The sequence below is a fragment of the Macaca fascicularis genome, chromosome 19 (assembly GCF_037993035.2).
Source record: "Macaca fascicularis isolate 582-1 chromosome 19, T2T-MFA8v1.1".
Taxonomy (NCBI): Eukaryota; Metazoa; Chordata; class Mammalia; order Primates; family Cercopithecidae; genus Macaca; species Macaca fascicularis.
In genome coordinates, this window is record NC_088393.1 from 47,692,817 (window position 1) to 47,707,116 (window position 14,300).

The 14,300-nt window shown below is 53.3% G+C and overlaps 1 protein-coding gene across 5 annotated transcripts; it reads left to right on the plus strand.

Annotated features, from left to right (window-relative positions):
• Positions 1 to 296: 296 nt before the first annotated feature.
• Positions 297 to 13,989, plus strand: SHKBP1 (SH3KBP1 binding protein 1). Of its 5 annotated transcripts, XM_065534422.1 has the most exons (19): positions 297 to 419; positions 660 to 713; positions 825 to 870; positions 985 to 1,058; positions 1,570 to 1,628; positions 1,866 to 1,946; positions 3,710 to 3,871; positions 3,952 to 4,042; positions 4,132 to 4,322; positions 5,657 to 5,772; positions 6,997 to 7,084; positions 7,200 to 7,316; positions 10,365 to 10,565; positions 11,295 to 11,450; positions 11,752 to 11,848; positions 12,800 to 12,978; positions 13,286 to 13,409; positions 13,532 to 13,737; positions 13,774 to 13,989. In XM_065534422.1, the coding sequence occupies exons 1-19, from the start codon at positions 334 to 336 to the stop codon at positions 13,797 to 13,799; spliced, it is 2,154 nt and encodes a 717-aa protein (XP_065390494.1). In that variant the 5' UTR covers positions 297 to 333; the 3' UTR covers positions 13,800 to 13,989. The 5 variants fall into 5 exon arrangements, with proteins under 5 accessions (XP_065390494.1, XP_045235119.1, XP_045235120.1 ...); XM_045379184.2 differs by having other exon boundaries at positions 13,532 to 13,989; XM_045379185.2 differs by having other exon boundaries at positions 13,289 to 13,409; positions 13,532 to 13,989.
• The last annotated feature ends 311 nt before the right edge of the window (positions 13,990 to 14,300 follow it).

Sequence of the window (14,300 nt, forward strand, 5' to 3'; positions counted from 1 at the left end):
TGTACCCCTTGATGTGGACTTAATTTCGGGATCTAAACACACGCCCCTTGACGAAGCACCTAGATGCCATACCTAAAACGAGAATCTAGAGGGATGGAGAATATTTCGTTATGCTTTGTAACAAACTTCCCCAAAGGCGACTCTGGGTCCGCCCCGTCCAGTTCAGGAAAGGCGGACCCCTTTAAGGAGGCGGAAAAGTTAACCGCGATGGGCAGGCGCTCTGTCCAATCGCTAGTGACCCCTGGAGTCTCTGGCCCAATGAGCAGCCGATGGAGGCGGGGTCCGGATGCACACCCGGAAGTGGGTGAGGGCCAGCCGGCTCGCCTGGGGGCCATGGCAGCAGCGGCTACTGCAGCCGAGGGGCTACCGAGTCGGGGGCCTCCCGGGGAAGTCATTCATCTGAATGTAGGAGGCAAGAGGTGAGTGTGGGAGACTCCTGAGGTCCCATCCTTGGGGGCGGGAAGCGGGGTGGGAGTATCCGCCTCTCTTGGGGGAATCCCTGTCCATCAAGGGTTGCTCCGCCCTCCGTTGGAGGCGCGAGAGCCTGGAAAAACGCCGGGGGAGGGGGGAAGGGAGGGAACCCTGGATCCTGCGGGAGGGGGCCGCATTCCTCACCCGCTCCTCTTCATCTCTTGCGTCCGTTTACCTTCCCCGCCCAGATTCAGCACCTCTCGCCAGACTCTCACCTGGATCCCAGACTCTTTCTTCTCCAGGTGATCGGGAGAGCGAGTTTGGGGAGAGGGTAGGAGGGATGGAGAGGGCGTGGGAGACCTAATGAACACTCCCCCGGCCCGTGACGCCCGCTTGTTGTCCCTTCCCTGCAGTCTTCTGAGCGGACGCATCTCGACGCTGAAAGATGAGACCGGAGCAGTGAGTCGGAAAACAGCTGAAATGGGATGGTGGGAGGGGTTGGTAGGAAGAGGGGCAGGACCCCACTCAGTCCTCCCTTTTACCCCATCCATCCTCTGCCCCACTTTCCCGCAGATCTTCATCGACAGGGACCCTACAGTCTTCGCCCCCATCCTCAACTTCCTGCGCACCAAAGAGTTGGACCCCAGGTTGGCGTGGAAAAAGGGGAGGGAGTCCCTCACTGTCTTCACCCCCTGAGAAGTTCTTTCACCTCTGAATGTCCACATGAGCTCCATTCTATTAGAATTCTCATTCGGAACCTTGATCAAAGGCCAGGCGCGCCAGGGTTGCTCACGCCTGTCATCCCAACACTTTGGGAGGCTGAGGTGGGAAGATCAGTTGAGCCCAGGATTTGGAGACCAACCTGGGCAACATAGCGAGACCCCATCTCTAAAAAAGCAAACAAGCAAAACTTCATGAGAACCTTGATCATTTTAAAATTATATGTCCTTTGATTTCTCCCTACACACACACACACACACACACACACACAAACACACACACATTCCTTCCACCCATATCATCACTCCTTAGAATCTTGATTCCATCAAAACTTCCTACCCCTTGACATTCTCTGTGCAGTTTTGAAAATTGCCCTCTCAGAATTGTCTGCTCACCCCCACACCTAGACCCTGACCTCTAGTCAATTCTACTCCCCAGGGGTGTCCACGGTTCCAGCCTCCTCCACGAAGCCCAGTTCTATGGGCTCACTCCTCTGGGTAAGTGGGAGCCCCAACTATTATCCTCATTGTATAGAAAACCAACTCTGTAGTGATGCTGCCTGCCCCTCTTCCCCTTCTCTCCTGAAAGAGGGCTGGGGTAGAGGTGGGAGGACTGGTTATAGCCCTGGCTGGGTCTGTATTGGTACTGGGAAGAGTACTGGTACTCTGTGTAGAAAGAAATGGGGTGGCCTCAGCATCTCCCTAAGTCCTAGACTTTAAGTCCTCCTGTTGCAGTTCGTCGCCTTCAGCTTCGAGAAGAGCTGGATCGATCTTCTTGCGGAAACGTCCTCTTCAATGGTTACCTGCCCCCACCAGGTGGGCACTCCCAGTGGAATGGAGGGGTGTGGAGGTGGGCTAAAGACTACATTTCCCATAAGGCTGCAGCTCTTGGTGCCTGTGCTAGTGAGCCCTGAGATACAATGGGGGGTATAGTTACCTATCAAGTGCTTGGGCTGATACTTGGAAAGGAAGTCGGAAACAGCATTTCCCATGAGGCAATGGGTCAGCTAGCCCTTGAGTCTCAGAAGGATGCCCTGGAGCCCCATGGGAGTTGTAGTCCAGGTTTGGTTTCTTTGTAGGGGGGGCTTTGGAAGACCTTGGATTCTTTGCATGGAGGGGAGAAATATTTATAGGAAGTTATTGACAGTAATGCCCATGATAGCCAGCCCACTGACCATTGAAGGTATGCCCCAGTGGTTATTGGAACTAGGCTTTTCTGATTGGTAGAAGGAACAGAGTAGGGAAATTTCATCTACAGCTTTATTTCCCTAACTGCAATCAGTACCTGCTACCTTCATGAAATTTGCCAGATATAAAGACCTGTAGTAGTATTTTTCCAACTGAGTTTTATCCTGTTTTCCAAAAAACAATCATTTTATTTGTTTGTTTATTTATTTTTTAATTTTATGAGACAGGGTCTGGCTTTGTCGCCCAGGCTGGAGTGCAGTCTTGGCTCACTGCAACCTCTGCCTCTCAGGTTCAAGCCTTCCTCCCACCTCAGCTCTGCCACTGAATAGCTGAGACTATGGCACTTCCCACCACGCCCGGCTAATTAAAAAAAAATCATCTTAAATGCAAGCTTTATATTATAAATACAAAGTAAACATGAAAATAAAACCCAAACATAGCAGTGTTATTAAACTCTGGCCTGGAGCCATGGCTCACACCTGTAATCCTAGCAGTTTGGAGGCCGAGACCGGTGGATCACTTGAGACCTGGAGTTTGAGACCAGCCCAGGTGACATAGCAAGACCTCGTCTCTACTAAAAATAAAAAAAATTAGCCAGGTGTGGTGGTGTGCACCTGTGGTCCCACCTACTCGGGAGGCTGGGGTGGGAGGATCACTTGAACCCAGAAAGTCAAGGCTGCAGTGAGCTATGATCATGCATTACACCCCAGCCTGGGCGACAGAGTGAGATGCTGTCTCAAAACAAAACAAAACGAAAAACAACTCTGGCTAGATGCTATTGCTTGTGAAAGGTGCAGTCTTCCCTTTATTAAAAGTGAAAATTAGGGCTGGGCATGGCGACTCACGCCTGTAATCCCAGACTTTGGGAGGCCGAGGTGGGTGGATCACCTGAGGTCAGGAGTTCAAGACCAGCCTGGCCAACATGGTGAAACCCTGTCTCTGGCAAAAATACAAAAGATTAGCCATGTGTCGTGGCAGGTACTTGTAATCCCAGCTACTTGGGAGGCTGAGGCAGGAGAATAACTTGAACCCGGGAGGCGGAGGTTGCAGCAAGCCAAGATTGCACCATTGCATTCCGGCCTATGTGACAAGAGCGAAACTCCAACTCAAAAAATAAAAAAAAAAGGAAAATTAGGTAATACTGCAGATTCACTAATATAACAGCAGCAGCGAACTCAGTCTTCCTCTGTGCTGGGCTCAAGGGAACTGAAAGGGGAGTAACTTGCTATGTGGTTCAGCGTAATTTCATGCCATGTCACTGCACCACCTAAAATCTTCACCCGGAGACTATGTCCCACACGTGGGGAAATCAATCACTGTCATATTAAGTGCTTGCTGTGTGACAGCCACGATTACAATGACTGTTACTCTACCTCTTATTCTCACTCTAGTGTTCCCAGTGAAGCGGCGGAACCGGCACAGCCTAGTGGGGCCTCAGCAGCTAGGAGGACGGCCAGCCCCTGTCCGACGGAGCAACACGATGCCCCCCAACCTTGGCAATGCAGGGCTGCTGGGCCGAATGCTGGATGAGAAAGCCCCTCCCTCACCCTCAGGTACGTTTCTATCTCGTGGAAGGTTGGGGGAGCTGTGGGGCCTCTGTGACCCTCTTCTGATCCCTACTCTTCCCCTCAAGGACAACCCGAGGAGCCGGGGATGGTGCGTCTGGTGTGTGGACACCATAACTGGATCGCTGTGGCCTATACCCAGTTTCTAGTCTGCTACAGGTGCTTGGGGAGGGAGTGGCCAGAAGTCCCAGCCCTGTTGATGGGAAGGGCATGCGGTGAGGGCTGGTGATGTCCCCTCAATCCTACAGGTTGAAGGAGGCCTCTGGCTGGCAGCTGGTGTTTTCCAGCCCCCGCCTGGACTGGCCCATCGAACGACTGGCGCTCACAGCCCGGGTGCCTGGTGGGGCTTTGGGTGAACATGACAAGATGGTGGCAGCGGCTACCGGCAGCGAGATCCTGCTATGGGCTCTGCAGGCGGAAGGCAGTGGCTCCGAGATAGGTATGACCCCAAGCCTTTTCCAGAACCCTCTGTCCTTTCAATTCTATGGCCTGTTAAAATAACCCACCCCATAAAATTCTCAAACCCATAAGAATTCTCTGCCCTATTAGATCTCTTTGTGGTTAGAATGCTCCAGTCCTTCAGAATTCTATATCCTCTTAGAATTCCTTGGCTTCCTAGAAAAATCCACCCACATACAATTCTCCCTCCATCAGAATTCCCTGCCCTGTTAGATCTCTTGGTTTTGTTAGAATGCGCCATTCTGTATGGCCATTGGAAATCTCTGACTTGGCCTGGCACAGTGGCTCACGCTTGTCATCCCAGCACTTTGGGAGGCTGAGGCGGGCAGATCACTTGAGGTCAGGAGTTCGAGACCCCCCTGGCCAACATGGTGAAACCCTGTCTTTACTTAAAAAATACAGAAAATTAGCTGGACGTGATGGCACGTGTCTGTAATCCCAGCTACTCAGGAGGTTGAGGCAGGAGAATCACTGGAACCTAGGAGGCAGATGTTGTAGTGAGCTGAGATCACACCACTGCATTCCAGCCTGAGTGACAGAGTGAGACACCATCTCAAAAAAAAAATAGAAATCTCTGACTTATGGCTGGGCACAGTAACTTACACCTGTAGTTCCAGCACTTTGGGAGGCCATGGCAGGTGGATTGCTTGAGGCCAGGAGTTTGAGGCTGCCGTGAGCTACGTAAGCCATGATTGCACCACTGCACTCCAGCCTGGACAACAGAGCAAGACCCTGTCTCAAAGCCTCAACAACAAATCTTGGACTTTTTAATCTGTCCCCGAATAAATCTCAGCCCTCGTAAGAATACCCGGCCACCACTGGAGGTTTTTTTGCCTTGTTGCAAAGCTCAATGCTGTTAGAATTCCAGAACCCTTTAGAATCCCATACCCCATCAGAAATCTTCTGGCCCATTTTATCCTCTCTAATTCCTGCTGGAATCTTCACTTTTTTTTTGAAATGGAGTCTCTGTCTGTTGTCCAGATTGGAGTACAGCTCACAATCTCGGCTCACTGCAACCTCTGCCTCCTGGGTTCAAGCAATTCTCTCCCCTCAACCTCCCAAGTGTGCGCTACCACACTCAGCTAATTTTTATATTTTTAGTAGAGATGGAGTTTCACCATGTTGGCCAGGCTGGTCTTGAACTCCTGGCCTCAAGTGATCCGCCCACCTCAGTCTCTCAAAGTGTTGGGATTACAGGTGTGAGCCACCGTGCCTGGCCCCTGATGGAATCTTCTAATCTTCAAGGATTCTGTGGTGCCACCTCTCCTCCTCCATGAGGCAGGGTTCCAGCCAAGCCCTTTTTGCCCACTGCAGGGGTCTTCCATCTGGGGGTGCCTGTGGAGGCCTTGTTCTTCGTCGGGAACCAGCTCATTGCTACAAGCCACACGGGGCGCATCGGGGTGTGGAATGCCGTCACCAAGCACTGGCAGGTCAGAGTTCTGGCCAGCCTGGCTGACCCCTTCCCAGTTTTCCAGACCATACAGACCCAGGGAGGGGTTCACGTCTGCCCCCACCCCCATCCCCTAAACCTGGAGGAAGCCAGAGAACCAGCAGCTGGCCAGAGCCTGGGGATGTCTGTGATAAAGGCCTAAGGAGCATCAGGGAAGTCTTCCTGGAGGAAGGGCTGCAGAGCCCACATGAAGCATGAATGTGTTTGAAAAGGAGGAGGGAGAATTCTCTGAGATTGGGTGAGAGAACAGGTTAGGGGAGATGCTGTAGGAGACAAGAACTGGCTTGGCTCGGTGGCTCACACCTGTAATCCCAGCACTTTGGAAGGCTGAGGTGGGAGGATCGCTTTGAGAGAAAGACAGACAGAGGCAGAGAAAGAGACAGAAAGGGAGAAAACCAGGCAAATAGAAATAAGAAAGAGAAAATCAGAAAGAGGTGACAGAGAAAGGTAGACAGAGTCAAACCAGACTGAACCACTGTGGCAGATGGGGGAACACAGAGAGATAAAGGGGGATGAATTAGAGTCATGTGAGAAGTAGAGTGGGGGCCGGGTGTGGTGACTCCCGCCCGTAATCCCAGCACTTCGGGAGGCCGAGGCAGGAGGATGGCTTGAGCCCAGGAGTTTGACACCAGCCTGGGCAACATGATAAGACTCTCTCTACACAGAAATTTTTTTTTTTTTTTTTTGAGACGGAGTCTCGCTCTGTCGCCCAGGCTGGAGTGCAGTGGCGCGATCTCGGCTCACTGCAAGCTCCGCCTCCCGGGTTCACGCCATTCTCCTGCCTCAGCCTCCCGAGTAGCTGGGACTACAGGCGCCCACAACCGCGCCCAGCTAATTTTTTGTATTTTTAGTAGAGACGGGGTTTCACTGTGGTCTCGATCTCCTGACCTTGTGATCCGCCCGCCTCGGCCTCCCAAAGTGCTGGGATTACAGGCGTGAGCCACCGCGCCCGGCCAGAAATTTTAAAAATTAAAACTTTAAAAAGTACAGAGTCCAGGAGAGGCCAAGAGTCAGAGAGAGATGCATCAAAGGGAGGAAGGGAGGGAACAAGACAGGAACAGAGGTAGGCCTGGGGTGGATGGGGCTGGGGAGCAGTGGGTGGGTTCTGGAGGTGGAGGAGAGGGCCCATCCTCTGTGAGGGGTCACCACGGAAGCAAAGGAGTGGAAGGGCTCCCGGCTGCAGCCTGTCCTGCCCCACCCCCAGGTCCAGGAGGTGCAGCCCATCACCAGTTATGATGCAGCAGGCTCCTTCCTCCTCCTGGGCTGCAACAACGGCTCCATCTACTACGTGGGTGAGCAGCAGCCTGTGTCTTGGGTGCCCGAGAGCCTCCCATGGGAGAGGGGAAGGGAGGGAGAGAGGCTGGGGCACCTGGAACAAACCCGCTCCACCCTCCCTGCCCACTGCAGATGTGCAGAAGTTCCCCTTGCGCATGAAAGACAACGACCTCCTTGTCAGCGAGCTCTATCGGGACCCGGCAGAGGATGGGGTCACCGCCCTCAGTGTCTACCTCACCCCCAAGACCAGTAAGCTATGACCCACCTTCCCCTGCTGCTGTCACCAGCCAGCCCCAGCCCCAGCTTGCAGCTATCCCCCAACTTGTGTAGCATGACCCAGGGGGGGTTATCGAGGGGTGGCAGATTCAACTCCCTCTCTCTCTCTTTTTTTTTTTTCTGTTTTTTGAGACAGAGTCTCGTTCTGTTGCCCAGGCTGGAGTTCAGTGGTACAATCTTGGCTCACTGCAACCTCCAGCTCCTGAGTTCAAGCGATTCTCCTGCCTCAGCCTCCCGAGTAGCTAGGATTACAGGTGCACACCATCAGGCCTGGCTAAAACAAAAAAAGAAAGCATATTAGTGATTTCTAGAGGGTATCAGAAGTGAGAAATGTGGAGCTGCTGCTAAAGATCAGGGGATTTATTACGGAGGTGATGAAAATACTCTGGAATTCATTCATGGTGATAGTTGTACAATCTTGTGAATATACCAAAATCCGCTAAATTGTGCACGTTAAAATGGCAAATTTTATGGTATGAGAATTACGTCTCAAAAATTAACCCATTCTGCATTTGATGTCAAGAAAAGAAAACAAAAAACTGTCTCAAGTAAGAGAACTCAGCTTCATCTGCTGTAAAACATGCATCTGTGTTGTTTTATGAACATGTGAACATCATGCCTTAATCACAAAGATGGGAAAGAAACACAAAGATTAACTCCTAATGGTCCACTCTGCCCCGGGTGGAGAGGCTGGTCACGATCTAGCACCTAGAACAGTGCTTATACAGGGATGCTTAGTAAATATTTGTTGAATGACTGGATGAGAGTTGAATCTGGCTGGGCACGGTGGCTCACACCTGTAATCCCAGCACTTTGGGGGGCTGAGGCGGGCGGATCTGAGGTCAGGAGTTTGAGACCAGCTTGGCCAACATGGTGAAATCCCATCTCTACTAAAACTACAAAAATTAGCCAGGCATGGCAGAGACTGTAGTGAGCCTGCTGCCCAGGCTGGAGTGCAGTGGCGTGATCTCAGCTCACTGCAACTTCTGCCTCTTGGGTTCAAGCAGTTCTCCTGCCTCAGCTTCCCGAGTAGGGGATGATTACAGACGCGCATCACCATGCCCAGCTAATTTTTCTACTTTTAGTAGAGACTGGGTTACGCCCTGTTGGCCAGGCTCAATATGCTTCCTATACCTATGGATTTGCCTGTTCTGGACAATTCATGTAAATGGGATCATACATTATGTGGCCTTTTGTGTCTGCATTTTTCACTTAGCATAATTTTTTAATGGTTAGCATTTTCTGGGTGTTAAGATATCTTTACCTATTCTAGGTTACACAGATCTTCTCCTGAGTTTCTTCTGGAAGATTTACAGTTTTAGTTTTTACGTGGAAGTCTGTTCTATCAGAAATTAAATTTAATGTATTATGTGAGGTAGGGATTATTCTTTTTTAAAAAAAATAGAGAGAGGGTACTGCTCTGTTGCCCAGGCTAGAGTGCAGTGGCATGATCTTAGTTCTCTGCAACCTCTGCCATTCGAGCTCAAGTGATCCTCCCACCTCAACCTCCTGAACAGCAGAACCACAAGCTTGCATCACCACACCTGTCTAATTTTTGTATTCTTTTGTAGAGACAGGGTTTTGTCATGTTGCCCAGGCTAGTCTTGAACTCCTGGGCTCAAGTGATCCTGACACTTTGGCCTCCAAAGTGCTGGAAATACAGACTTGAGTCACTGTGCCTGGCCATAGCTGCTGCTGCTGCTGCTGCTGCTGCTTCTTTTTTTTTTTTTTTAAAGCAAAAATAAGTTAATAATACGCTTAACTTCATGGCAGATTATCACCTTTCTTCCTTGTAAGGCCCTTTTCTTATCTTTTTTTTTTTTTTTCTTAGACAGAGTATTGCTCTGTCATTCAACCCAGACTGGAGTGCAATGGCGCAATCTCGGCTCACTACAACCTCTGCCTCCTGGGTTCAAGCAATTCTCCTGCCTCAGCCTCCCAAGTAGCTGGGATTACGGGTGCCTGCCACCATGCCCGTCTAATTTTTGCATTTTTAGTAGAGGCGGGGTTTTGCCACATTGGCCGAACTGGTCTTGAACTCCTGGGATACTCCTGCCTTCATCTCCCAAAGTTCTGGAATTGCAGGCGTGGACCACTGAACCCAGCCTCTTATTTCACTTACTTATTCATTTCCTCCTCATCTCCCTTCCCACCACATGCCTCTATTATGTCATTTTTGCTTATTTTTTGAGACAGAGTCTTGCTTCTTCACCTAGGCTGGAGTACAGTGGCGCAATCATAGCTCACTGCAGCCTCACCCCCTGGGTTCAAGTGATCCTCCTACTTCAGCATCTTGAGTAGCTGGGATCATAGGTGCATACCATCACACCCAAATAGTTTTTTAAAAATCTTTTGTAGAGATGAGGATCTCACTATGTTGCCCAGGCTGGCCTCAAACGCCTGGCCTCAGGCAATCTTCCTGCCTCGGCCTCTGTTCTCTGTTTTTCTTTCTCTTTCCTCTCTTATTTGCTGTTTCACTGTTATAATTTCTGTCTCTGGGCCTCTCCTCCTCTGACCTGTGCCTTTGTCTCCCTGTTCCTGCATTTCCCACATCTCATCACCATCTTTTTGTGTCCTTCCCTCTCTCCTTGCTTTCTGTGTCTCTGTTCTGTGTCTCTTCTTTCTCTCTCTCTCTCTGTCTTTCTTTTTCTTTTTCTTTTTTGAGACAGAGTCTCATTCTGTCATCCAGGCTGGAGTGCAGTGGTGTGGTCTTGGCTCATCGCAACCTCTGCCTCCTGGGTTCAAGCAGTTCTCATGCCTCAGCCTCCTGAGTAGCTGGGATTAAGGTGTGCACCACCACGCCCAGCTAATTTTTGTATTTTTAGTAGAGACGGGGTTTCAGCACGTTGGCCAGGCTGGTCTTGAACTCCTGACCTCAGGTGATCCACCCGCCTCAGCTTCCCAAAGTGATGGGATTACAGGCGTGAGCCACTGCGCCCAGCCTCTCCTTGCTTTCTGACTGTGTCTCCGTTCTGTGCCTGTTTCTTTCTCTCTGCCCTGGTTTCTGTTTCTGTGGCCCAGGCCCTCTCTTCATCCTTGGCCCCTCACCAGGTGACAGTGGGAACTGGATCGAGATCGCCTATGGCACCAGCTCAGGGGGCGTGCGGGTCATCGTGCAGCACCCAGAGACTGTGGGCTCGGGGCCTCAGCTCTTCCAGACCTTCACTGTGCACCGCAGCCCTGTCACCAAGATCATGCTGTCGGAGAAGCACCTCATCTCAGGTGAGCCTCTGTGGGGTGCTCCAGTGCTGGGAGAGACAGCTCAGATGGGAGTGTGGAGGCAGAAGGATTAGAATTTCCACTGGGGACGGACACTGTGTAGGAAGAGAGCTCTGGTGGAGAGGATTGACCTGGGATGGGACTGTAATTGCAGAAGTGAGAGAATACCATAAGGGGATCGGTCTGGGGAGGAGTCAGTCTGTGTGTGTTCGGGAATCCATCAATTCAGCAAGGATTTATGGGGCACCCACCGTGTGCCAGGCATAGGGGATACATTGATGAACAAGACGGGCCAAGTTCCTGCCCTCATGGAGCTGACATTCTAGCAGGGATGGCAGACAATAAATATATAGAAATGGACATCAATGGCCAGGTGCGGTAGCTCACACTTATAATCCCAGCACTTTGGGAGGCCAAGGTGGGTGGATAGGACAGGAGCAGGGACCTCTGGGAGGGGGGTACTGATATGGTCCAGGCAGGTGACAAAATAGACCAGGACCAGCGTGGGGCAGAGGACAGGGCAAGGTGACATCAGGCTCTGGAACAGTTTTGGAGGCAGAGGCAACAGGGTTTTTAGCATTTGGAATTCTGGGGAGGAAAGGATTCTCTGAAAGGGAAGAACTCAGCAAGGGCTGACCCTCCCGAAGCGGAGCTGTCCTGGGGCTCTGGAGGGGCAGGCAGCATTGATGCGTACAGCAGGCCTGATCTCCTGCTCTCCCTGTGCCCCCTCAGTCTGTGCCGACAACAACCACGTGCGGACATGGTCTGTGACTCGCTTCCGCGGCATGATTTCCACCCAGCCCGGCTCTACCCCACTCGCTTCCTTCAAGATCCTGGCGCTGGAGTCGGCGGATGGGCATGGCGGCTGCAGTGCTGGCAATGACATTGGTGCCTACTGGCTCCTGGCCTTCCCACTCCACTGACCCCCTTACCTGACCCCTGTTGACCTCCACTAATTCCCACTTGTGGCCACCTGACCCAGGAGCCTGCAATGATTGGGTGTCCTGATCCTTGAGGCACCTGAGCTCCACTGACTGCTGCAAGCCCCCAGCCCTCTCTGGCCCTGCCCAACTCCAACAGCCTGGGAATGGGACCCGGGTCTTGGGATGGTGGGTTTCATCAGTGGGGAAGGAAGTCTGAGGCTGAGGGGACCCCAGCTGGCCCTGACCCCTGCCCCTGCCTGGCCCAGGCCCCTACGGCGAACGGGACGACCAGCAAGTGTTCATCCAGAAGGTGGTGCCCAGCGCCAGCCAGCTGTTCGTGCGTCTCTCATCTACTGGGCAGCGGTGAGGACAGTCCTGTCCAACAGGGAGGGAGGTCAGGGGAGAAGGCAAGATGCCAGCCAGGTCACTGAGGCCAGAAAGGGGTCACAGCCAAGGAGCATTGAAAGATCAAAGGCTGGGAGGGAGGACAGGCCTGGTGGGTTTGGGGTGGGAGGTATCAAAGGTGTGATGGGTGTGGGTGGGAGTGACCTGGCGCAGTGCCAGCCCAGTGCAGGCAGGGCCAAGTTGGTTGGAGGCACAGGGGGAGGGGTCAGGGTGGGATGGGGGCACAGGCAGAGGGGTTGGGGTGGAATAGAGGAGACCCAGGGAGCTGTAGGAGCCTGGCTTCAGCTGGGAAAGGGGCCTCAGAGGCTGTTCTGGATGAAGGGACTCTGAGCAGAGACCTAGAGGACAAGTAGGAAGGAGCAGAAGAAAGAAGGGAGGGGAAGGGGGCCCCAGGCTGAGGGAACCGTATGTGCAGAGGCTGAGAAGGGCCAAATAGGGTCACACGGGAAGGACACATGGGCTCCTGGGCTGGAGCACAGGAGGTGAGGATGGGGTGCAGATGCGGGTGGGCCTTGTCAGGCTGTAGAAGGGCTGAAGCTTTGTCCTGTGCGGGGAACTGTGGCCACTGCACGGGGAATGAAAGGAGGCTTGGTGGGAGGCCAGGAGCCCAGGGAGGAGGCCAGGAGGCTGATAGGAGGTGGGGGAGCAGCTGGGACAGGCCTTGGGCTTTCCGTGGCAGTGGGAGCAGGGAAGAGCAGAAGTCTCTGGGAGATTCCCTGGGCATTTGGGGCTGGGGTGTGCAAGAGCTGCTGGACCCTTGGGACTGGAACTCGAGAGAAAAGCGGGCTAGGGATGGATAAAGACTGGGGTGGCCCCTGGGGAGGCAGGAACTGCAGCCACAGTGGTGGGGACTGGGACTAGGAAAGGTGAGAAAGCGAGGGTGACTGCCTTCCCCACTGCCCCCCCCAGGGTGTGCTCCGTGCGCTCCGTGGATGGCTCACCCACTACGGCCTTCACAGTGCTGGAGTGTGAGGGCTCCCGGCGGCTTGGCTCTCGGCCCCGGCGCTACCTGCTCACCGGCCAGGCCAACGGCAGCTTGGCCATGTGGGACCTAACCACCGCCATGGACGGCCTCGGCCAGGCCCCTGGTACTCCCTGTCCCACCCCAATCCCATCCCAAGCCCCACAGCCTCACCCAGAACCACTCTCCACAGCCAACTTCTTGATCTCTCTCCCAGGCCCTTGCCCTCTGACCTCTTTTCCTTTGACCCCCTCTCTGCTCCCCATCCCTTCCTGCCCTTGTTTTTCAACCCCTGTCTCAGCCTCTGGCCCCCGCGCATTGATCTCTGCCTCCTCTCTCCTGTCCTGTCTGTGGGTGCTTGCACTGCAATGCAACCCAGGCCCTTGCCCTATGACCCCTGTCTTGCCCCCTGACCCTGCTTCCGTGCCCCCCAGCAGGTGGCCTGACGGAGCAAGAACTGATGGAACAGCTGGAACACTGCGAGCTGGCCCCACCGGCTCCCTCGGCTCCCTCTCGGGGCTCTCTGCCCAGCCCCTCACCCCGCATCTCCCTCACCAGGTAGCTACAACTCCACTTCCCCTTCTGTGCAATGGAGGGAGAGGGGAGAGTGTGGTGGCTCCAGGGGCAGAGTGGCTCAGCTGCCCTGTGATGACGTGCACTTACTGTCCTTACTTCCTCAGCCTCCACTCAGCCGCCAGCAACACCTCCTTGTCTGGCCACCGCGGGAGCCCAAGCCCCCCACAGGCTGAGGCCCGGCGCCGTGGTGGGGGCAGCTTTGTGGAACGCTGCCAGGAACTGGTGCGGAGTGGGCCGGACCTCCGACGGCCACCCACACCAGCCCCTTGGCCCTCCACCAGTCTCGGCACTCCCCTCACACCTCCCAAGATGAAGCTCAATGAAACTTCCTTTTGAACAACGCAGCTGCAGCTCAATGAAACTTCCTTTTGAACAACGCAGCTGCCATGATGCCTTGGGATGCCCTGGTCCTGGGGGACTCAGGTGCCTCCCTGATTCCTATGGGAACCCTGGGTTCAGGGCCAGGGCCTCCTTGGAATAAATGGTCATTGTTACTAGGTCCCCACCTTCCCTCTTTTCTGGAAGCCAAAGTCACCTTCCCCAATAAAGTCCTCACTGCCAACATCTTGCTTATTCTTAGCAGGTTTGGGACACCCCAGGAAAGGGGTGGGGGAGATGTGGGACCAAACCTGATAATGCAAAATCGGGAACATCTACCTCTCTTGTTTAAGCAAAGGAAGGCCAGGCACAGTGGCTCACACCTATAATCCCGGCACTTTGGGAGGCCAGTTTGCTTGTGCTCAGGAGTTTCAGACTAGCCTGGGCAGCATAACAAAACCCCATCTCTACAAAAAAATTAAAAAATTAAGCAGGCATGGTGATGCATGCCTGTGGTCCCAGCTTCTTGGGAGGCTGAGGTTGGAGGATCGCTTG